This window comes from Paralichthys olivaceus, chromosome 17 (assembly GCF_024713975.1).
Source record: "Paralichthys olivaceus isolate ysfri-2021 chromosome 17, ASM2471397v2, whole genome shotgun sequence".
Lineage (NCBI taxonomy): Eukaryota > Metazoa > Chordata > Actinopteri > Pleuronectiformes > Paralichthyidae > Paralichthys > Paralichthys olivaceus.
In genome coordinates, this window is record NC_091109.1 from 3660701 (window position 1) to 3686398 (window position 25698).

The following is a 25698-nucleotide window of genomic DNA, read 5'->3' on the forward strand; positions in this document are numbered from 1 at the left end:
CTTCCTGCTCTCTCTTTCACATCTCCCAATCAGTCTCAGCTTCTCTCTCTCTCTCTCCCTCCCTCTCTCTCTCTTTCTCATGATAACGCAGGAATCCAGGCGTCCAGATAAGAGTTTTGTCGCTATGGCAACAGCAAAGTGACCTGATTCCTTTTCCACAAAGGCAGCCAAGGCAGGGTCATGCAGCTCTGCTGGCCTTTAACACCATTTACAAGCTTCACTGAGACCCTCGGGTTGCTTCTGTGTGTGTGTGTGTGTGTGTGTGTGTGTGTGTGTGTGTGTGTGTGTGTGTGTGCAACATACACACTGACCACATTTTTAAAGTGTGAACAGGCACCAAACCAAGTCCAATATCTCTGCAACTAATGCCAGTATGACTGTGTAATTCAAAAAATATAAAACCACACAAACAAGGACAACAACACACACACACGCTCAATCACACACACACACACACACACACACACACACACACACACACACACACACACACACACACACACACACACACACACACACACACACACACACACACAAGCACGCACGCACACACACACACACCCGCTGCATGGTGACTCACCTGTCCAGTGCCTGGTCTATTGATTGACAGCTGTTTGACAGTGTATTGTCTGTGCTCCCAAAGGGATCCAGCATCTGACAGATGTAATAACACACAGGGATAAAGTGTCAGAGAGCATGCAATCACATGGGGCAGATTATAAAGCAGTGCAGGTAGATTAGTGTGTTGAACTACTGTGTGATATAACTTTGTGGAAGGACATTAGTCATGTACATCATGGACAGTCATATACACTTTTTTTAGATTCATGGTTTTGGAGGATTACATTTTACCATTTGTTGTGCTGTGACACAGACTGTGATAAAAGATGGAATACGCATCGCCACCTCTACCAAATATCCAGAAATTAAGCTAAAATATGCCACATACTAACACCGCCATCTTGTGCATTTGGAGTCTGCTCAGTAGGGATTTGGGGATTGCGTCAATCTTTATATACAGTGTGCAATGTGTAATACACTTCAACATATGATAGAAAACAACTCTCAACTTCTCCTTTAAAATGCCTCAATACAGTTTAACAAAGGAGACTCACTCAGGCCAAAAAGTCTGAAAATAAATGACTATCTGTTTTTGCTCTTTGGTGAGTGGCCATGACAAGCACGACTCTCTGGAGATGCCACATTTAAAACTAATGGACAAGTCAGATGTAAATAAAGTCACTGCAGAGCAGAGCGGAGCAGTTTTCCTCCAAATGAGTCGAGCAGACAAAAGAATTCAAAACTCTGTTTTCAGAGGAAAATCAGAAAAGTCATTACTGTGCAGCAGCTGGGGCTGAAGATATCGCACATTTATAGAGACCCCCAGTGTGGGTTGTTAATAAGTTTAAGTTCAGTATACAAGACCATTGATTAAATGAAGATTTAAAAAAGAATTTTATATTAAACCACACCGAGCAGAGAGGAGTGTTTATCCAGAGCTTGGTTTAATATTGAGGCTTTTTCTTTTTAAGGCTCTTACATTCTGGTCCAGGGTCTCGGGGATGAACTCCCCTTCACTGTGGATGCTGGTGTAAGAGCCCTGGCGGGCGATCTGCTGCTGCTCCTCGGGGACGCTGCCCGGTGGCGGGGACGTCCGACCTGTGTGGAGGGAGCCTGGGAAGGTGACAGATTTAAAAGAGAGAGACAGGGAAAGGAAGAACAGGAAGCAGTGAGTTTGAGGAGAAATATAAGGAGAAATGATGAAAAGAGGATGAAGAGATGATGATGATGAGATGAAAACAAAGGGGAAGAGGAGAGAAAATGGTGCCACGCTGTTATTCATGGGTACAAGGATTGCAGTACAAAAGATGACTTACTAAACCACACTGTCGCCACCTCTAACCTCAATTACTTTGACAAACGCTCCCTCGGCTGAGCTGTAACGGAGACTGAGCGCTCGTCCTTGACACAGTAAGAAGACCTGCTGAAAGTCTAACTGTCATCGAGGGCACTGGCAGGGATACGAGGACAGGGCGCTGAGACGTGTAGGAGCAGTCCAAATATCGGAGTAAATAGTATTTTGAATAAAAGCCAAAACTCCCTGTTTCTTCCCAGATTAGTTTTTTCTGCCCGTTCCCCTCCCTCCATCCTCTCCTCCCCTCCTGCTGCTATACGTCATTGAGGTACCCGGGCACACATCACATCTTCACTCAACCATCCACTGTGACCACTCTCCTGTCACCTTTCATCTGCCACCACGCTCCCTTCTTCCCCGACTCACAGGCTGGCGAGGGGGAAAGTGACAGCGGGCGGGTAACTCTATACAATTTATACGAGTTGCGATGGTGACAGCACTGATGTTAATGGAGCTTTGTGAGAAAGATTGGCGCCGACAGCGATCATAAAGTGTTTTTGGCTGCCAGTGCGAAAATGCAAATGCGACGTAGAAGCCGATCGTTTCTGCCTATGTCGTGAGGTTGATGTATGACTGAAACATTGACCTTTCTGGGTAGACCTGATACAAGGGGAGCGGAAACATGCAGACCTGGGCGACCAGGGAGAGCTGAGCATCTCACAGAGCGAAATAAACCTTCATGCTGTGTTACCAAACAAGCCAGGAGAGTGCCACTGTTGTCCGGCCGTGAAGCGTAACAAGACAAGAGAAGGACCTTTATCTGTCTTAAAGGAATAGTGTGACATTTTCTTGCAGGAGTTAAATGAGAAGATTGAAACCACTCTCAGATCCGGAGGTTAAACGTGAAGCTGCAAGAACAACAGCTAGTAACATAAACCTACGCTAAAATCCCAACTCGCTATTTTTATTAATCAGTTTTTCTTATTATTAACAATGCGTGATGCTGCTTTCTGACATGACCTCCAGGAATTATCCGGAGGGGCTGTATGGGAGAAATGTCTGTTGCTCCAGACATTTTCTGGAGCTATTCCTAGCCAGCAGTTTCCTCTGTTTACAATCTTTATGCTAAGCTAACTGGTCGCTGCATCTTTATTCTGAGGGGACAGTTATGAGAATAATATCAAAGTTCAAACTAATCGAGGTGGATGATGATGTGATGATGATTCAGGCCGAGAGCTGCTTGGTATGAGAGGAGAAACTTGTCCTTGCTTTGACCCGTCATCTCTCTGTCTGATGAAGTTGTCACTTTCACCTCCAATTTGCATTTTTCTGTTCGGACGAAGCGTGCCCCTCATCCTGCCATTAACATTCCTATGACAATGGCATCACTCTGTGTTGTAAATTGACACCGACAGGCCACCCCTGAGGCTTAATCAGTAGAACAAGGAACCTTGACATCAGCAGGATTCTGCTTTGCTATTTTACTCTGCTGCCTTACTTCTCTTTCCTTGTACCCTGTTTCATACAAAAATGTGGTTTTGTAGAAATTACGTCAAACAGCTCTTCTGATCGGAGTGGATCTCAGTGTGTGTTTCTGCGCGGCGGCTCACCCGTCGAGTGTTTGCGCACCCTCTCCGACCCCTTGAGCAGGGAGCCCTTCAAATCTCCCAGCGACCGTGATGATCTCATCTCACTCTGGTTGTCCCTGCTGTTCACTTGTAGGTACTAGAGAGGAAAACCAGATAGGAAGTAGGAGAAGGTGGAAGAGTGGATAAGAAAAGGAAGCAAGGACATAACATCATTGTCTATTTACATCATGATGTCAGTAGAGGATGTTTGTTTCCTCTAAGTGACCAACTCATAGGTTACACAATTTTAAAAAAAGACAATTACTTCATACAGCTGAGTAAAGTGTGTCGAAAGTGAGTTTCAGCTGTTTCTTTTGGTTGTTATGGAAACCATTCACACAATGACAGAGCTCAAAAACTTGACCTCAACACGCCAGCATGACATCGTATGTTTCAGTTTTAATGCTGCTCAGTAAATGATTCATTCAGTGCATGATTTCAGGGACTCACATGGTTGTTCTTGGGAGTCTTGAGCAGTATTCTGAGCAGCCCGTTGATCCCTGCGCTGAAGCTCAACGACAGCACTGCCTGATCCAGATCTTCCTGGGTCTTCAGGGGCAGCAGCAACTGAAAGGACAAGAAAACATACAGCACATGACCTTTCTTTCCCTATTGTTCCATAGTGACGGCATGCAAATGCATAAGTGCACGCGTGACGTACTGTGGATGTTTGTGTTGTTATCATGCGAAAGTCTCATTTATCTAGCTGCAGTCATTCAGATGGGAAAACTCAACAGGCAAAACAATGTACACACGTGTTGCAATGGAACCTGGATAACGTATTAGCGACTTGTGCAATTCAAGTCAGATTCATAACAGAAGCCAACGATCTCCACTAGTTATTGTTTTACCTCTTTTTCCATGAAGAACATGTCCATCTGCTGGCCAAAGGCCTCTGTCACTTTCTGCAGCAGCTCCTTGATCTTCAGCGGCCTCTGGAAAGGGATGATTCTGCGGGTCAGAGAACAGCAGCGGGTCAGAGGTCGACAGTAGAATATGTCACGTTGAGCTGCTGCTTTCGTAAACACAGACTCAGTGGTTCAGCTCAAGGTGAGTTTGACCAAATGAGCAGCTGACTGGCCCCAAAACATCACAGTTCACTTATTATCAAAAAGCTCAATGCAGCGCAAAATAGACCAGAAGGAAAAAGAAGAGAAGCAAGGTTTCTTCCTTTTTTGTACAGTTTGTGGTTTTCTGCAGCCCATTATCTCTTTCAAATAACTTTAAGTTGAATGAACATCTAAGAAATATCTTTGCACGCCATTTTATGTCAGTGTTTCCATGGTAACAAGAGTAAAAATGGACAGGTCAAGTGGGTCAAGGAGAGGAGTGAGCTGAGCAACCAAGACAAAATGAAAACAGAGCGCAGCAGAGTGAACCCCTCTGATGTATATAAACGTCTTATCAACTTTATGCCTACGTGTACGACTGAGTATACACACTTCGTCTGTCTGTGCGAGTCTGACCTTATCAGCGAGTGTGTGTATATATGGTTTGCGTGTGTGTTTGTAAAACTCTACATGCATGAGTGTGCTTCCCAATCAGTGTGTGCATCGGACACTGTTTCAACACCACTGGGCCTCTCCACTAAGCCGGCACAAAGGCAGATGGGAAACTTCCTGAGAGGAAAGGGGAAAAAATCTGGAGCGGCAGCAAAAGCAGCAGGATGTGTGTCTTTCCCTCCTCTTTCAAAGAGTGACAGAGTGAAAGATACAGAGACGTGGAGATATTTACAGACTGTGAGAGAGAAAATAAAGAGACAGCCTGAGAAAATAAAGGAACGGACAAAGAGAGAGATTCTCTCTGAAATTTCTTCTCCTCTTTTTTTATCTATTTCTCCTCCCTCTCAGCTTTTGAAGAATCTACAGCCCACCATCTCTTTTTAGTATCCTGATAAAGGACTTGTTTTTATCCCATCATTTCCTCATCAGAGGCCAAAGCTCTGCCTATCTTAATGACTGCTCATTGGTTCCCTCATTTGAGGAGAGGATTCTGGGAAGAGGGAGGCCTGCAGATCAGAGGCGAGCAGCGGCACAACTAAACGCTCTGCGTCTCTGTTTATACTCGGCGATGATGTGTCTGATAAAGAGCTGTGGGGGATGTGGAGGAGGAGGGGTATGAGGATGCTGCTCTAAAAGATAGGGCTTTCCTTCCTCCGTGCATGCAGTTGGACTCACACTCAGTCACAGGAAGATTTGCAGAGTAAAATGCTCTTGCACGTCCCAGCACACGCTCCCTTTCTCTCGTGAACACAATCACAATTATATACACACAGAAAAAAAAGAGGTCTGGCTACGTTCCTTCACTCTCTGGCAGGAGACCCCGAGGCAGAGCCAGGGGAAGAGAGAGACACAGCTCGTATTTCCTGCCCCAGACCTTCAGCTCTTGCCAATGAAAAGAGAGGCCGTCCAATTTGATTCCATTGTGAACGGACATCACGGTTATCCTGACTCAGGGACTCCTAATGCCTCGAGTGCTGTGGACGCTGCTTCGATAAAACACGCAAGTCAACGATACTGTAAATGAAGATGGATGACATGATAGCCCCTAAGTGAAGCCAAATCATTTTGCACCCCCCTGGTGCCTGGTCACCACATATTCTACAAACCCCACCTCCTCCATGTTAGCAGATGGGACACAAACTAAAAAGTACATGTTAAATAAACTTTTCTCATGTTTTCCGTGATTTTAGGTCACATTGATATACGAATAAGTGTTTCTAGAAAATTTGGTTTTTAATTAGTTATTTGATAATAAATGTGGAGAACTGTCATGATTGACAGCTGAGACTCTCGATTGGTTGAACATGAGTATCGGTGGAACCTCCACACTAAGATCACTACTGCGCAAACGCATTTTGACTTCGTTTTTGTACAGTGGCATGATGTGAAGACGTGTCCACTACAAGTGACACTTCTCACACTCCCAAAGTGCTTATAGTCCACTGTCAACATAAACATATCATTACAATTTATTATAATAAATAAGTCAGGCTAACATTACAGTGTGATCTGAGTTATTACCAAAATCAAACAAGCCTAAGCCAAGAGAGGAGCAGGGAAGAGAGACAGTGGGAATTCACAGTGAATAAAAAAGTATTATTATTTATGAATGGCGTCTTTCGGAGCGAGCTGTTGTCTGCCAGTTCCAAGAGAGCAGTGCAGTGTGCGGGGAGAGCGTGAGAAGGAGAAGAAGACTGACACAGAGAAACAGAGGGAGGCAGAAATGCAGAGAGACAGGAACATGAAAAACTTGTCTCTTCCTCAGCAGTAGCCAATTAAGGCTGTGAAAAATTGGCGAGGCCCAGTGTGAAGCTGCATTCTGCTGGAGGAGCATGTCGTTTCCTTTCTCGTTCTCACTCTTACGAGCCTGTTGTTTCCCGATCACAGCCTCACTGAACCAATGCCCGTTCCTCTCGTGATGAATCAAATCATTTGTTATAGTTTCTGGTCACTCTCCCTCTGGTGTTTTTCCACTGTAACAGTAAACTCTGCGTTTGTTATTTCCCCCCTAAGGATTTGTTTGGAGTTTATTCTTTCTGAGGGGTTTCATGGGGATGATGTCTGCACGTGAACTCTCCCAGGATGCAAACCTTAAACTCAGACGGGGACCAGAACATCATTGAGCATCCATACATGGAACGATGAAGCTAGTATCCTTATGTAGACAAGATTAATCTTAGTACTAAACAAAGTGTCTCCCATTGAAAAGATGTTTTACGCGGGCGCTTGACTTTCAAAGTCCTCCAGCGCGGTAAACAAACTGTAAGGCACCTTAGTGAAAACACAGCTCGTAAGAGTGTCTCCAGACAGAGTTAGCGTAACCATGCTTTGCCTCTAAAGCTGAACAGATGGCTGCTGGGTGAAGGATGTGGAGGACAGCGGGAAAGCAAGAAAACAGACGATGAAGAATTAATTTGGGGTGTGCCTGGAAGACTGGACACTGAACTGAAACACTTGGCACTCCCTCTCGTCTTTCTGCTCACTCCCTCTCTCAGGCCCTCTTCCTCCCTCCCTCCCTCCCTCCCTCCCTCCCTCCCTCCCTCCCTCTCAAACGGCCCGTCCGAGTCTGAAACACAAGGCCTCGGCTAAATGTCAGAGCAGGAATTTTCCCTCTCTCTTTATGCTACTCTGGCATGTAACTGTGATTTCCCTTAGACACAAAATCCCAGGCATGGCAAAGCATAACAAAAAGGATCCGAACTGAGGAGTTAAGACTTGGACAGAGGAGGAGAAAAAACAATACGGAGGTTCCAACATACCGTTTTTCTCTCTCATGCTCCAGCTTGACTCTTAAATCCTGTTGAAAGGAAAAATAACAACAGAGGGTAGTTATGGAAGTGGAAAGTTAAAAGTGATTCATGGTTGTATGTGGGATTTGGGCTGCTACAGAAATAAAGGCGATAAGCTAGACAAAGAATTTTAGTGTCAAAAAAGCACCATAATAACACTGTACAAGTTGTTTTGCTGTTGCAGAATTTTTTTCTGCAACACAAAGGCCACATTATCCCTCAACTTGACTCCAAGGATGGCATAACACAGTCTAAGTTTTCTATTTATAATGGCATTACCCAAGGGAGCAGGAATCTGGAGGAGCCTGCAAGTCTGCATGAGGTCATGGTGATAAACCTGCACTGACATCATATCAGTGCAGGATATTGGGTAAAAAAGAAGCGAACTCGCAGAGGACAGCGGCGGAAACGCGCTCTGCTCCTCGCTGTTTGTTTACGTCTCATCATAAACATTGGTGCTTTAAGAGGATTTGGCAATTATCATTCCAGAGAGTGGGAACAAACGAACGAGTAAACGACTTCAGAAAGAGACACAAGGTGATTGAGAGGAATTAAATACTGGCGGCCCTGCAGTTTTTACTGCAAAAAAAAAAACACAAGGGAAAATGATAAGCCGTTCGAAATGTGCCTGTTTATTATTTTCAACAGTTTCTACACGGCTCCACTGTGGGCATTTAAGATGCAATGGACATAAAACATTTCTGCCAACTACAATTTTATGAATGCAAATGTTATTTTTCCAAATACATAAACATATATACATAAAACTACCCGATACCAATGTTTCAAAGTTGACTTTAAAGCATCAATCTTTAAAATTTAAAATACTGTGGATCTGTCAGTACTCTTTTTCAGCATATTAAATCATTCTGAATGATGGTGAATATGTCACTGTCACATTAGTGCCTGTAACATGTTTGAATTAAACCCAGAATAAGCTGCTGTCAGTTGCCATCTCTCCAAAACTACAGCACAACCTTCACTTCACTTTGACATCCAGCAAACTGGCAGCCGGGCAGAAAAAAAATCGAAAGAAAGGCTGAGGTTTTATGTGTAAACCCAGACTGACAGTAAAGGTTATATTAGTTTACAAAGTGCGTGACCAATTTAAAGCATCGTCTGTAAATAAAGATGGACGACATGTCTCCACTTCCTCCCACCATCCAGAAAAGAAGCTAAACTACGCTGAATGCAAACGTCTCGATGTTGAGCATCAGGAAAATTTAGTCCGTCTCCCATCCATTAACATGGGAGGCAGGGTTTATAACTTGTACTGCAGCCAGCCACCGGGGGGTGATCAAGACGCTTTGGCTTCACTTTTTGGGAGTAGTTATGTTGTCAATCTTTATATACAGTCATTTCATGCTTTAAATGAATTGTCAAACACATATCTACACCCCTGTAAGTGTTTACGTTAAACAAAGGTGACAGAGATCTGGTCGTCAAGTGTACCTGTTTGTAGAGTAAGGTTCTGTTCTTGGGCTTGTTGTGCTGGGTGTAGCAGCGGCCCAGGGCTGCCAGGTCCTTCATGATGGAGTTTAACGCCTCTTCATCATCTAAAGACAGAAGACACACAAGATATCGTTGAGCCAAAAGCTGTATGACTACCTATGTTGTTGACTTTAAGAGTAATAGTGTAAAAGTCGGATTTCATCATTGTCAAGTGGATTGTACTGGAAGTGGAGTTGGCAGAGATCAGGCACTGAGGCAACACCTGGTCTGTTGCTTCCTGTCCTGATGCCATGAGCACTTTCCACTAATGGAAGAATCCAGTGATTTATCTTTTACATAACAACAACAATGTTCCCTCTGTGAAAACAGAAGACATGTTTTCTCAGTGCAACATCTGCAGAAGTCAAATCTCTGTCTTTACAGATTGTTATCACAGCGTGAGTGAGGTGAGGAATTCTGGTGTTGCAGATAAATCCACCAAACAATGTGGGTTTCGCTCAAACTCTTCGCACAGAAGCTGAGAGAGCAAAGGTGTTTAATAATGCAGGATGCGTGTCTATGAGCGTGTCGCAGGGGGAAATGTGGTTGAGAGTATGTAGCCTGCAGCTCAGAAATCAAGCACTTCACATTTGCAGAGATTACAGAAACATTCTTCTATAGTTGAAAAGTGGTCTCCTGTAATAAGACAGAGACTGATCTTTTCTTTTGTTTAGCACCCACAAGCTACGAATGAAAACGGAAGTCGGTTTCGACATGAGCAGCAATTTTTGACTTCAATGGAGAAATGTCAAGTGTGTTGAAATCCAGAATTCACTCCTGACAGAGAGAAAAATCGGCAGGTCCGTAACTTTGATTAAAACCTTCCTCGGCATGTGAATGATTTTCCATCTCTCACTTCACACTTTGCGCCACACACACATGCACAAACACAATAACACACACTCTCATGAGTAAAAAGGTAAAGAGAGTAAAAAAATCGTGCAGATGAGCGTGTCAGACATTATCATATGAAGAGAATATAATAGAAGCAATTATCTGAGTGTGGTGATTACAATATAAAGAAGAGGTCTTTGACCTCAGCTCCCGCCTGCCTCTCAGATGAGCTCAGAGTGCATTTATTAAACACACACGCACACACACACACACACTAACCATCACAACTAAATGCCAAATGCTTATCCTAACCTTAACTTCAACCTCATTCTAACCCTGACGTCTTAACTCTTCAACAAAACAGGAACAGAAAGCAAAGACCACAAATGTCCTCACTTTCCCAAAATATCATCACTGCGTAAGATCTAGGCTCATAATGATCCTCACAGATAACTGTTCAAGTACACACACACACACAAATGCATGTGTACATGCACACATTTGTGTTCAGGCCAGGTTTGCATGTAACCCAAACAGCACCTGCAGGAAAGACCACATTCTTCTATAGGTAACAAGAATCTGTGTAAGCAAAGGGAATGTTGTTCATATGGGAGTGTGTATGTGGTGAAGGGAGCAGATGGGGTCTGAGATGCCATTTGATCTTGTTGATCTTGCGCTGCTCGGCTCTCGTGGCCAGCTGTTTGCCGACAGTGGGCCAGTTCGTTGGGTTCACCCACGGGTCACTGAGCGCACACATCAATTTACACACTCGATTTCGAAGCACCGCTTTAAATTAATTTTAGTTCCGGATCCATTAGCAGTATTTTCCTCAATCTCAAAACCTGGACCACAGGTACTGGTATTCAATGGGTTTTTATGCGAGGTAACATGAGGTTAGAGTTTTCTATGGCACTAAAAACTACTTGCCTTGACTGAGTGAACGTAAAGCTGCTTTCAATTTAAATTTTCCAGAGGGGCTGAACGTGAGAGCGCAAATGCCCTATTAAGTTGCTCTGGACATTTTCCAGAACTTTTCTTGCCAGCCCCCCAGTAAAATGTCAGAGTGAGCCCATGTGGGAATACAGCAAGAAAATGTGTGGACAATTCACAGCAAACAAGGGGATGTGTTAAAGTTGCTGTTTTTAATACGTGATGGACACAAGAAGGAAAATAACTAATAAAATACAAATATCTCAGGATGAAAAAGAGGAGGCAAACACGTACATTAATTGTGGATCGGGCTAAAACCTGATCAGTGTAATATATAAATAACACAGATTACAAGTTATCAATCAGAATATGGACAAATACAAAACCAAAACTATCTACAAGACACCACAAAGTTTTTAACTTCTAACAAACGTTTAAATCCAGTTTCACTTGGAAATTTCTCCTGACTTCACCTTTTACAACTTAATGTTTTTGCCTCAAAAACATTTGTCTCTACCAGCTCTCTGGGCGACCACAGACTTTCACTCTGGCCCAGTCAGTGAACATAAACTGAGGTGGAACCACCGGCAGCAGCTGGCCACAGAGGTGCACGTCTTGTTTGAAAAACCCAATATAGCAGCAGTACTGAGATGAGGGATGACGTAACTCTCCTCTCCAGTGACCTGCAAACTCCCTCCCTGTACAGGGAAGCTAAATAAGGCAGAACGATAAGAAAAGTTACACCCACAAAAACTCTGCCCACAGTGCAAATAATTAAAACAGAGCGGGACGATGTTCGAAATGAATGGATATCGGATGGTTTTAAAGCACTAAAGGAACAGGAAATGTAGTATAACCAGAGTAAACGATATATATTTCTGGACATGCTGTATGAATGTGCCTGATTAATAGGTTCCTTAAGGGGTAAAACTTACATTTACTCTTGATACATTACAAATATGTTTCTGTGTACTTCAAAAATCCTCAATTTCTCTCTAGTATTTTTTAAACTCAAATATTTCACTTTGAACTTGATGATCAACCGAGTTAGAAACTGACAAAATCAAAAGAAAACAGTAAAGACTCTGTTGATAAATCTGGAGCATCGTGGTCTGTTGTTGCTAGGATGAGTCGCTTTAAGCTCATGATCTGCAGACCTGCTCTAATGGTTATTAATGTGTTAATGTAATATTTACATACATCTTCTACATGTTTACATTCACTGACTGAGGGCCACAGGCTGTAAAGGGAGTGTTCTCACCGGGGCTGTAAGTAAATGCAATAAAATTAAGGATGGGGTCATGCAGCTGTGGTTAGAATTAGCATTATCACGGTATAGTTTTAATTTTTTTTCTTTTTTAAAGGTTGCATCTACATGAATTAATCACTGATTTATTGCCTCGTAAGTTCACTCTTACACTCAGGGAGGTGTGCACCACCTTCCTGCTGTTTTCTTTAATCCCTGCTGTGTGTGCAGAGCTCACTCAGCTCAGTGTTTGAAACTCACAGGAGACAAGAAGGGGCTGGTTATATTTTTGTAAATGAGAATAAATGAGCAGAGGACTTGAATCTAGTGCACAATGTGAAGCCAAACACCCTGATTGTGATGTTCAGACAGGTGATTACAACAAATGACTGATTGACCGAACTCATTGTACAGAGGGTGGCATCGACAACGCCTGCATTGCCTGGCAACATAGCCTTTTGTTGTTGGATGCTACTGTAGCGCTTATTGTCATCTTTGCCTTTACTGTCGCTTTATTCTGCTGTTAATCATTTAAGGAGTGGCAGGCTACTGGATTTATGTGGCTCAATATTACTACATTAAGTTTACGGACACTTGATGTAGTTTCCAGGTATTTGTATTACTTTGTACACACCATTAAAATCTAATATATAAAAACAGAAACAGCAGTCGGTATATTACAATATCGCTAAACAGCATCACACACCACATATCGCAGAATCAACAGTGGAATTCAAATACACCTGCATGTAAACCTGTTTCCCTAAAGATGTTCTTAAGTTTAATAGTTTTATTGTATGTTATCATTATTAGCATATGACAAATTATCCCTCCCCTGTAATGTAATGTGTACTTAAGTACATTTGACAAACTTTGTCATTTTAGTATTTTTAAGATATTTTACTTCCACTTGAGTAGATTTTTCTTTTAAGTAACTTACTACTCTACTTAAGTATAGTTTCCCAGCACTCTCTCCACCCCGTCAGTTTGTTTATAACTACACATGGTTGTTTATAACCACACGATAGCAGAGGTGGGTGACTAACCAGTTTCACCAGGCCGGTCCTCTCCGAGCAGGAAGGAACTGAGTCACTGTCTCTGTTGTGAATGTGGAGCTGGGTTAACCAAGTTATTCCACATCAGGATATTAATGGATTTTTGATTGAATCAGTCAAAAAACAGACACAAGGGTGAAGAGCATTTCTCCACAGTCCCTCTGTGCTGAAGATAATCAACACTCAACTATTGCATTGAAAGTACAAGACAGAGAAAAGTAAGCGAAGATATTTCACAGTCATTTTATCTGTTGATAGATCTGTAAGTCAACGAAATGCCCAAAAATTGAGAGCCCACAATGACATACTTTAATAGCTTCCATAACAAAACATTATAAATAACATGTATAATTTAATAATTATCATATTCTATGTTGATAGAAATTTAAGCTGTGTTTCAATGTTACAATACTAGAACATAAAAGTACTGTATGATACATGTAATACAGTAAAAATGCAATGTTTTAAGTACTTTATAGTTTTACTTCTATAGACCACTTGCACAAATGTATGCTTTCCACTTTCAACTACTGATTAATCAACTTCATCTGAAGGAATATTAAAGTTTATGCTACTTTTCCTTAAGGCGGATCAATATGTTGGATGATTCTGCACAAAATAATACAACAATCAAACCTGAAGACAACACAGCACGTCCTCCACCTTTATTCCTCAGCATCACTGACTCTGGTACAAGTATTGTTTCTGTTCAGGCCCCACGGGCTCACAGCTCCAGGCTACCAGTGTTCACCCGCAGTCAAGGATACAAAACAAACAGTGGCTGTTCCCTGTGTGTATATATATGGAAGTCAGTAAGTGTATTTGAGGCCTGTGCTGTACCTATGGATAACAGCAGAGAGGGAAGAGTGGGAGGGCAGGCTGGTGAAAGGGGCAGTGAGAGTGTGAGAAATGCGTGGTGCTGCACAGGGCTAGTTGTAATGGCAGCCTAAAAGTGATGTCATTACATCACTTAGGCCTGGTCTGCAGCCGCTGCCAGGCTGAGGCCAGCCAAGCTCACCAGCACAGTGGAAAGCAACCAGCTCACACACCAACCGCACGTAGCTGCCAAGAGCAGCCTCAGAAACCGACGACAGGAACTTAGGGAACCTCAGGTCAGCGGGACCCAGAATGGCTGATATTTTCTCCTGCTACGTGGATCAGATGAGATACCTGCACTTCATTTCCTGTGCTTCTTGTTGCGTCTTGAGTAATATGTGACTAGCATAAGAAAAAGGGGAATTCCAGGAAGCTAAACTGAGCGAGCAACATTTCACAATGGGGGCTGATTGCTTGGGCATTGCATCATCACTCCGCATATTTCTTTTTTTTCTTCAGGCTGAAGCTGAGAACTGTGAAAGTGGCAGTCTGTGAAATGAAGTAGGAACGCCAGTCTAAGACGGTTTACATAAACAAGAGTTATTCTCCTGTAGCTGTAACTACGGCTCAAGCAGATGTTTGCAAGATCTCAGCAACCAGAACAGCTCCTATAAGAGCTTGGATGTAAAGATGCAGGCTCATGCTCCACTCCCGAGAGCGTTCAAAGAATAGCACTGGCTTTATGAGGCAAGTTTTGAAAGCTAACAAAGTGTGTGTAAGGGCCAGTGACTGTGTGTGAGTTTGTGTGTGTGTGGGTGTGATTTTGTGTGTGTGTGTGTGAGGCAGGCTGCCTGAATGAAGACATTGAGGGGATTTCCTGGTGCCGAGAGACACATCATGGCAAAGGCATCCGGCAGGATTAGCAGCTGGAGCCAAACGTGTCCTCACTCTGCAGCAGCAGCAGCATGGGCCGAGCTCCGACACACGACACACACACACTAACGCTAAGACACACGCTCCCTGACCAAGGGACGATGAACTCTCACACACCTTGATGACTGTCGAAACTGCGATACAGCTTATTTAACACGTAATGTGTGTAATGCTTAAAGCCCTGGAGTTAATCTTTCACTAAGAATAACTCTTGTAACGCAAGGTATTGTGGGTGTGTGAGGTAGTTGTGCAATTAATGTTTGTACAAGGTCTACGCCACAAGTCTTTTCATTGGGGAATGTCTGCCACCATTGAAATGTAATAAGATCTATAAAAGGGCTTTGTGTGTGCTGCTAAATAAAAGGGCAATGGTTGAACATTTTAAGAATTATATATCTTTATCTATAAACTTCAGTGACATTTGAGGCCAGCAGGAAATTAGCTTAGCTGAGCAAAAAGACAGGAGGCAGGGGGAAAGATAGCTAGCCTTGCTCTTTAAGTCCAGAATTCAGTCAATACCGACAAAGTTGCACTCATAGGACCTGTGAAAAAATATATGACTATGTCTACAAAAAAAAGAAATTTCTATAATTAGAATTTCAATATATAACCTTACCATCAAACAACAAAAAAATAACTTTTACGGCCTACACCATTTCGGAAAACGTTCGCACAGTTGGAGTTTCTCTTTGTAAATTTGTAACATGTCTAAGGAAAATGTTGATATTCCCAACAGCCTCATCTGTTCCCGCTCTGCCTCTGCATTTCCTGCCTTACATTACTGTCAGCATCTAGAGGCCACAGGGGGTAACAATTTAGCAAGCTAGCAGGCATGTAACATAATGCAGGAAATGTTGATATTCCCAACGGCCTCATCTTTTCCCTCTGTCATCATACCTTTGCATTTCCTGCATTACATTACATGACTGCTAGCTTGCTTAGTTGCTGGCCTCTGTGTATTCTCTAGACAGGAACATATAGCGTCCATGTTGTTGTTGCCTAGCAGTGGTGTTCTCGTGACAACCACTTGAACGTCAAGCACACCATGTGCACGTCTTCCAACATCGTAACCACAAACTCATAAGGTCCGTATGAAAGCAGCACGAGACTTGGCTATTAAGCTATTGACTGACAAGCGAATCATTTTATTCAGTACAACAGCGTTTTAAGCAAAGCTAATTGTGACTAGCACAGACGTTAGAAAGCAATTAAGCAGAATTTACAATAATATCTATTCCATTCCACCATGGTGGTATTTCGCTGAAGAGAATTATGGTTTACCTTGTGAGTTCCTGTGTTGTCCGGGTCCATTTTGGAGACCGTCATCTGGGGGAAAAAGACATTACGGTGGAAAGAAGTCAAAAATACAGTAAATTACCATTTGTGATTGATTTGCTGTGGGAAGAATGGATAAAATACTGACTCAATATTTTTGAGCATGGTTTTCAAAGGTCGTTGGGTTGAAACACAGCTCCTCCAGGTGAGAGTATATACATGTTCCCATGGCCCTACATTCCTAGGGCCCTGTTTTCCCAAGTTAAATAATCTCTAAACAAACATTAAACTCTTAATGTCTTCAGGTCAAATCGGACCCTTTGCAAATAAAATTAAGTAATTTTTCTTACTGGAACAATTACCCTGACGCCTAAATCCTAACCCTAAGGCTGATAGATTCTCTCAAGTGAAGGCCTATCATACCACTTGACATCAGACCAGGTCATTTTATACTGTATATTATATAATACTGCAGAGCTGGGGTACATCTCTTCAGGTTACTGTTATTTACTAGAGAGATGAGGAACATAACTGGGGAACATAGAACCCTTCGTTATGTGGCATATTCTAATGTGGTGCATGGGGCAAAAAAAAGCATATGAGACACTTTTTTTTGCATATTCACTGTGTAGGAGTTCACATATGTTCTCACAGGCTTAGTAGGTGTGAGTATAAACAAACACACTATGCTGGACTCATATACCTTGAGTGTTGGAGAGAGTATATGTGCATGTACATGTGTGTTTTGGATCAGGAAAAACATTTCCACAAACAACAATGTAAATAAACCAACCAAAACATGGGCCATCTGGAGCTGTTAACAGCCACCTCACACAAATCCTCTATCGTGCCTGTTTTATTTTTCTTCGTACTGTTCCTGCCAGAGGAAGTGTGAGGTGTGTAATCGGACATGTTTTCTTTATGTATGCACTGTACAGCAACTTGCTTTTGAATGCTACTCACCCATGTTTACTGTCATCATCAGGAAGTGGCCCTGTTGAACTCGAGCACAGAGCTCAACTTCTCTCTGCAAGCGAAGATTTCACCCTGGGAGCGAGAAAAAAAACACAAATTGGTTTCAATATCCAAAAACGGTGCCATACTCCTTCAGCTTCATGCACATAATATTTCTACGATTGCACAAAAACAATGACCAAACAGGACGCAGGTGGCAGTTTCAACACAAAGCTTTTTTCCCACATCATCAGAGCCCCTGCTTCTTTTATTTATTTAATCTTTATTTAACCAGGGTGGTCTCTTGAGGTCAACATATCCTTTTTTTTAACTCCTGGCAGACAAATAACAACATGACAGCCAAGAACCGCTTTCGACGCTGGTAACTGAATCCATCTAAATCGTGTGAATGCACGATGTCTCGTTTCTGCCACTCAGAGAACAACAGGCCAGCAGTCTCAGTGTTTGATAATGGAGTTGCCTGATGTCCATGAGTTCCCATGGTGCAGCAGTTAAAGACCATGAGCACATCAAAAACTAAGCCAAGGCCTTTATGTATTACACTGGTGAGCACAAACAGAAAAATGGTTGTCACATCCCATAATGGAGGGATATGAAGAGACTTCTACATGTGATGTTTGTTTTTGTTCCACTGATGATTGTACATAAGGAGCAGAAGAGAAAATGCAGCTGTTTCACAGAGAAAAACACTTTCCATGATCCATGATTGTTTACGCAATGAAAATGTTGATTTGCCTAAAAAATGACGGCTGCATCCTGTAGCATGCACATATCTCACAGGTGCACATACGCATACACACACACACATTTACACAAATACACACACAGTTGTTTTTTTAAACGCAGGCTTGGCAAAAGGGGAACAGGAACTAGAGAAATTGTTGCACTACTGCTGCTGTGTTATCAAGTTTTAGAAAACCAGCACCAGCAACAGGTTTCTACAGCTGAGAAATCTGAGTTTCACACACAGATTGCCGTGAACTAAAAACAGCTTTACAAGATTAATACATTTAAGCAGTTGAGATACGACAGCACTAAATGCAAATGTTACACACATGCTAATATACAGGGGGTTGCAGGATGCATCCATATGAGGCATGCAAAGCATAAAGAAAAAATATAATGAAGTGACAAATATATCCAAAAAAGATAAGATTGAAATTAATTAATAGAGAGACAAAAAGTGAGAGAATATAAATGTCTTGACGTTGTGTCTGCCTGTCTATCAACAAGTTCCAACACCACTTCTTTTGAGAGATACTAAAGAGCCTCCAGAGAGTTTAATGGCAACACTCCCCAGACAATTTTCTTAAAACTTTAACATTTATTTTCTGCTCAGTTATCTCCAGTGTCCATGTTGCATGTCTTTGCGTTTCTTATTTTTAATGCCTGTACCACAGTGTGTCTGTAACCCCACAACATTCAGCACAGTCAAGCGCTCCAGCTCGTCTGCAGAGACACAAAGAGTATTCAAGCGAACACAAATAGTTTCTCTTTGTGTTCGCTTGAAAACTCTTCATGAAAAGAATAAAAAAACGGCCACTGGAGCAATTTGTAGCCTGAGGGGCAGGGACACAGGGTCCCAGCAGTGTTTGAACATGGGAACACATATTACACTGCTGTTAGTGGCACAATCACAACAACTGAAGGAGTGGAAAGATAAAATATGGAGCCAGAGAAAAACAGTTTCAAAGTGGTGGCCACTTTCTGAGAAAAAAGGGTAAATCTGTTACACGTTGAGCTGTAACTGTAGGAATACTCACATCAACAAAACTGTAGAGAACTACGATGTGCCAAGTACATACAGATCTGTTTTATACAATCAATAGGAGGTAGCACAGTGTGAGAATACCAGAGGGAAGTGGGTATGTCAAAGTAAATCTCTATATCAGGCTGTGCTCGTATGGTGCTGCTGACCACACATGAAAGAGATGAGGAACAGCTACAGGACAGGTGGTCTCCTAACACAGCGTCGCCCGGTCTGTTGACGCCACGCACACACGAGCGCACATGAGCACACGCGGGAACAGAGCAGCTCCTGTCCCGTGCCAGCGAGTCGCCAGATGGCCCATCTGCTTCGCCCCTCTGCCCAGCGTGATACCGGGCGAGTGGTGCCCACTGATCACCGGCCCAATTCTCCACACACGTATTGGCAGGCGGGTGATGTGACAGCCCCGCTTGTTGAGGATCAAATGCTAATCGCCACTCGCTCTTGTTGCTCTGCTGCCACGCGTCCTCCAGGAGGAGACTGTCTGTCTCCCCATTAAATCGTTGGTGGAGTAAATCATAAGATAAACCAACAAGGCTGTGCACATCCAGAAGTGCTTCAGACAGGCTGACGCACTTCACTGTCAAATGTGGATAACATCACCATTCATGGCCAATGTTTCACAGGCAGAGGCCTCTCCCTTTGTCAGTGTGAGGACTGTGCTGAAATGCCAGTGGAAGTTAATTAAAAAGAGGACAGCAGAGGATGAGATTTCAGACGAGGTTTGTGGGGAATTGTTTGAGCCAGACAAAGCAGAGTCCCGCTCCTCAAACCACACACAGCTATTTTATTTTTGTTGGAAGGACTGAACAGGAACAGCAGCCAAGACGATGCAGGCAAGCACGTATATGCATATAAGCTATCCTCTTTCAGCTCTGTTACATCACTTTCTTACCAAGTAAACAGTGTGGCTGAGAGTCTCAGAGGGAACTCCCCCCCTCCTCAGGCTGAAGAAGTGGAGGGCCTACTCTGCAGCTGCCTGGTGGCCTGAGCAGTATGACCTCATGTCTGACATCACTCTTGTGGAGTCCCAAAGAAATCATATCAAAGGTCAACGTCTAAAATTTACAATATGCCTGTTGAGCTCACTGGATTTCCATTCTCCACGACAGCTTGTCAGTAAAACCAGATGAATGCCAAAAAAAGACAATCACATTGAACGTTGGGTGGAGGGGACAAGACAGCTGTGTTTGATCAATGGAGTCAGGCACTGTGGCGATGAAGGCCATGGATCAGAGCACCTTAGTCCCTCACAGGCCACAAGGTTAGAGATTTTCTTTCAGGACAAGCATAGACTGGAAGATGGACGACATATTGTAGGAAGGTTTACTCATTTATCCATTCAAGTTTATGTTAACGGTGGATAAGATGACTATGTGAATGCGAAAAAGGTCACATGTAGTGGACCACAACTGTCGAGGTCGCACCGATACATGGTCAAGCGATCATGACTCAAACCTCTTTGGCTTGACACTCAGGGAGCCACCATGATGTCGATCTTTATCTACTTTCTATGAGAACAACTGCTACGTATGAAAGTTATGGAAGCCAATACACTAGAAAAAGGTGTTTCACTAGTATTCACTGCTTACATGAATATAACTGCTGTATCTGTGTATGATGAAAATGAACAGAAGAAATCTGCAGCATTAATGAGATCACATATAACGCATCAGAGGCCTGACATCACAAAGGGACAGCGAGCTAGACACAATAACCGGTGGCCTGTCTGAATTACAATATGTGCAGGAAGTGAAGGGTGATTAGTGAACCACGAATATGTAGGTGACTTGCTCTTTTTAAAAGGTCAGTGACGGGGGTGTCCTGTCCGTTGAACGCTCGCCAAGACTTCACGTTGGTCCCACATGAGTCAGAAGGGTTACACAGGCTGATTCTGGGAAGTAAGACAATACCTTGTGTCCTGCACACGAACCATGCCGAGAGATTTCAATGCAGGGAGATGCATGAAGATTTGTGGGTGGCGATAAGAGTGTGTGTGGGCGGGAGTACGTCACTCCATGTGGGACTACAGCACTCATTTATAATAACATTGGCTCCCCATGCTTTATATCACAGGAGAAGAGACCCAGGCTCCTCAGTGGGACACAAGGATTAATGATTCCTACAACACATGAAGAGGATTCTTCCCGTCATCCAGTACTAAATCTATGTTTTATTTCAAATAAGGAATTTCTCCTTTTGATATAACGCCATTATTTATACATTTTACATTTTGCTTCTACTGCTCGAGAGTTGCCACTTATTCAAAGAAGTTTGATTTCTTTGTAGCTTTATGTGATTTCTGATTCAGTCACTAAATGTCAATGAGAAATTTCCCATAATATGTTATTTCTTGAAATAACCTGTTTTGTCGATCAAACCGAACAAGAACTGAGCACTGATAGCAGCTCAAAATTGTCTTCAAATTCATTCTTCCCAGATGATGCATCTCATTTAGTGTGTGGATCCCTAAAACGATACCTTTGGGATCAATCGAAACTGAACAAGTCAGGCTGGGTACATACAAAAATATATATTTGGTTTAAAATTGTATATTAGACAGATCATCAAATTTATGGATCTTGAACCAGTCAACTTTTGGTATTTTTGCTGGATAAATGACTTCACTGACTAATTTTTATGAGCGTAAGCACTGGTCTCTTCCAATGAAATTCCAAGGAGACAGACGTAGTAAGCGGAGAGAGTAGTTGGTCTAATCAGGACCGAAAGGGGCATGTGAAGAGTGGAGCTGGATGTTAACTCAATCGACTGGTACCCATAAAACTCCAGTGTAAGAGGATCCTCCTCAGAGAAAGTGATAGCTCTATTAGCTCAGAGATAAATCGAAAAGATCTCTGCCATTATCATCAAGCACACAACACCTGCTAAAAATAGCCAAATGAAGGAGTGACTCTCCTGACGTCCACGATACATCCACTCCTTGGATCACCAGGACTGTATTCTCCCCTCGAGAGGAATCTCAGCAAAATCTGTGGAGTAAGCTGTCTTTTCCATTATGCGGTGACACGCCATTACAAGCACATTCATTCATTGTGTTCCTCCACCCAAATGCAGCCATGCGGAGACAGCTCATAGACTTCGACCAATTTCACGAGGCAGAATGTCAAACAGCTGTGGTTCAGGAAGAGGCAAGAAAGTATTTGTGCTTCACCACCGAGCCGTTTATCCACCGAGAGTCTCTGCTCTCCAAGGCTGAGCGAGCATGATAATGAAATATCTTGAAGTTATTTTATGACTTGATGCCAAAAGTCAAACCTATCAATTTCATTCTCAACTACACAGGCATAGATATTTCATTCACATATTCATATTTGAGGACATGTGCTCAGGGAGACATTGAAAACAAAGATGTCTGACCAGTTGTGGTATTTTATGTACACAAACTTGTCCTCAGTGTTATTGTATGACCTAGTCTGTCTGCAGTGTGTTGTCTATCCGGCTGTCCTTGCAGCCTCTGGCTCTGCTGCCGTTGCTGCTGCTGCTGGAGGCATTGTCCTCACAGTCAGACAAGCCGTGCAGACAAAGCTCAATCAGGGCAACTTCCGTCTGGTTTCTGGAGAGGAGGAGGAAGGGGGGGGTGGGTTGGACCTGACTGGACACATAAAGAACAGCCACTCATAGACGAATCAGGCTCCTTTCACTTACTCATATGTTCTTCTGTAGGCTTAATTTTACTTAACGAAAGTTGTATTTTCTACTTTATGACAAAACTGAAAAACAAAAAGCTGAATTTTTTATTCCCAGTCATTAATTCAGCACCACACAGAAGCAACATCGTCAGCGGTTAAGTGCTTTGCGTCATCTTGGGTGTGCCACTGCCATCTTGGCACACCTGTGTTTGCGCACTGCCAAACTTAATTCCCTGCACATGAGCTCAAGCTCTGTCACACTGTTGAGGAAGTATTGGGTTTGACTGGGCCACTCAAACACAATCAGAGAGGCATCTTCAAGCCACTGCAGCAATTTCTATGACTGAGAGGTGGATCCCCGTCCAACTCTGAAGTTGCGTATCAGTCTTTTGTTTGTTTTTCTCTGATTCCTGACCTGTCTGCATGTTGCTGCAACCACCTTGCTTTGCTATAGATTTGGTGTAATCGCGGTGGCCTCAGTCAAATAAAGTGTTTGGCAATTTAGCCAATGAGAATAGTTTTCCTATGCTCAGAGGGATCTGTGTGATCTGGCAATGTTTGAGGGGCTTTGTCAAGTCTTTAACCAAAGTCTCTCGAGCCAATCCTACAGGCCCGCTTGTTGGATGGAGTGCTGATATTTGTCTTTTCACTGGTTCTTCCATCACTGTAGAGCTCCTCTGAAACTCTGTTACGATGGATACCTCACTTTTGCTTCCCACCAGCTCTTCCCTGCCCAGTTTGGTCAGACAGGCGGCTTTAAGAACAGTCAGGGGGGTCGTTCCCAATTATCTTCCATTATTGTGTGGATCCCACTGCGCTCCTGCAAACTGTAGCAAACTACAGCCCATAAAAGCTTTTGTCCCGGGCTCTGGCTATCACCACACCTCAACACAACAGCATTGCAGAGGACTAAAGAAGATTACTTGTAATACTTTGATTTTGACAAGAGTGGGACTTTATTTATTACATCCGGCAAAATAAATTCGACCCAGGAAGGCTGGAGGAAATGACGGTGGTCTAAGAGCAATATTGTATTATCTTTGATCATTAATACATTTTTAAAACATGTTTGTCCCAATGATAGCTTGGATTGGCTCCAGTTCCCCTGCAACCCTCAAAGTATAAGTGTTAATGGATGGATCAATGGGTGGAAGTTTGTTTTATCATTGTAGAAAATAATGTCTACAGTGATAGACAAAGCTGCTTAATTAAGAGGGGTACTTTAGCAATCAAGTCTTTCTTTTGATCAAAATCAAAAGCAGCAGAGAGTTAGATACAGTACAGATACAAGTACACTAAAACTTAAATTCCCCACAGCACCCAAAATGCAATCAATAGTATCTCTTTCAGCATTTAAAAATACTGTCATGCTGCTTAAGAAAGTGTGACCCTTCTCACACTTAAAGACAGATTTATTTTGTTTTCACTGTAACCAAGCAACATCTAAAACATGGCTTTGAGGAAAGATAATGAGTCTGTCTATGAGTCACAGTGACCTTTAACCCCCAGCCCTGTCAGTGGGCGTCTGGCAATTGGTCAGGCTTCTGTGAAGTCAGCAAAGATAGCATCACACTTCACACTCCTCGCTGAGAATGCAGCGTGAGGGAGAAGAGGGTCGCGTTCTTTCTGATGAGGACACTCGAGAGGGCTAACAGCGTTAAGTCAACAGCGGGATGTTTAAGGAGAGTTAATGTATGATTATGACTCGCATGAGCAAACTCTACGGCACATGAATCGCTGTCAAACAGCCTTTTCAAGAAATGTCAACACAGGCTGTGAATCAGTTCAGTCCAAAACCTTTGTTATCAAACAGCATAGACCTCGCACTTAGGTGACCTATCAAACAGAAACTCATGCAAGAAACCTTTTTTTTATTAGTCCCATTAAAACACAATTAGTAAGCCATTGCTTCTGTCTCTGGCTGCCATTTCTACAGTGGGATCCAGTCCCGTTATCAGTCAAATGGACTGTTTTGCTTGCGGCAAACCAACCGTATCTGTGGGCGGTTTCCACTTGACAGTTTGATTCTCACTTTAGGGCTATTTCAGAGTCCCCGGGGCCGTGCCAACGTGCTGATAAACTCATCCGTCAGTCGGCTGCTCAGACTCCTGCGAGTGCCGTTCATATTGATTCGAATTGATGAACAGGATGGTCTCATTAAAATCTAATTTGGCGGCACGGTCTCAGAGGTGTGCCATCACGGTGGAATATGTGCTGAGCGACTGATGAAGCTCACAAACATCCTCATCACTTCTACACCATGAAGGCCGTTAACGTGGACTCGGATGGAGACGGACAGGGAGCAGAAAAAACAACGAGAGGGACTTTTCAGGACACAAGCTGATGGGGATCGTTCCGTTCTAGGGAGAACGCTGCTTTAGGTGACCACAGTGAATCACAGACGTCTGGAGGACTGACAGCAGAGAGAGAGAAAACAGCACAGGGAGGATGAATGAGTCCACAGGAGCAGGATGACAGTGACTTTCCAGAAATCAATCCTCACACCTCCAGATGAGCAATTTAAACCATTTCCCACTGAAAGGAGACTTTTGCAGTGGAAATAGTTTAACTTGACTTGATTTTTTTTTTCTTCACTTGAGATACTTCACGTCTGTAATCCTGCTACAAAATATATCTTCTGTTTATTCTGTTGGTCTATATTATTTCTATTTGACATTTCCCATGTATTTATCACTTTCACAAATGTCCTCTGTACGCTTTGCTGGCGTAACATGGTAAACAGCCCTGATGAGGGACTAATCTCATCTTATATTATTTTATCGTATCGTAACCACTTAGGACCCCTTTGCAAACCTTTATTCTAGCAACAAAATAAAGATCTATAAAGAGAATCTCTGTATCTCCTGAAGACTAAAACAGGCGGTTATGTGTGTATAGGTCTATTATGAGTCCATTTTTTGTTATGAAGAAAATCTATTTGGACCAACTTT

The 25698-nt window shown here is 42.9% G+C and overlaps 1 protein-coding gene across 2 annotated transcripts in view; it reads right to left on the reverse strand.

Moving 5' to 3' along the window:
* The window catches only part of map3k22 (mitogen-activated protein kinase kinase kinase 22), a 37916-nt gene that overhangs the window by 11664 nt on the left and 554 nt on the right, over positions 1–25698 (reverse strand). For both annotated transcript variants that reach the window (XM_069512065.1, XM_020087297.2), the window contains exons 2-10: positions 17318–17401; positions 16361–16405; positions 9227–9330; positions 7745–7782; positions 4335–4434; positions 3934–4050; positions 3466–3580; positions 1541–1674; positions 581–654 (exon numbers count right to left, since the gene is read on the reverse strand). In XM_069512065.1, the coding sequence (XP_069368166.1) occupies positions 581–654; positions 1541–1674; positions 3466–3580; positions 3934–4050; positions 4335–4434; positions 7745–7782; positions 9227–9330; positions 16361–16405; positions 17318–17336 (746 nt within the window). In that variant the 5' untranslated portion in view covers positions 17337–17401. The remainder of the gene's footprint in view (positions 1–580; positions 655–1540; positions 1675–3465; positions 3581–3933; positions 4051–4334; positions 4435–7744; positions 7783–9226; positions 9331–16360; positions 16406–17317; positions 17402–25698) is intronic.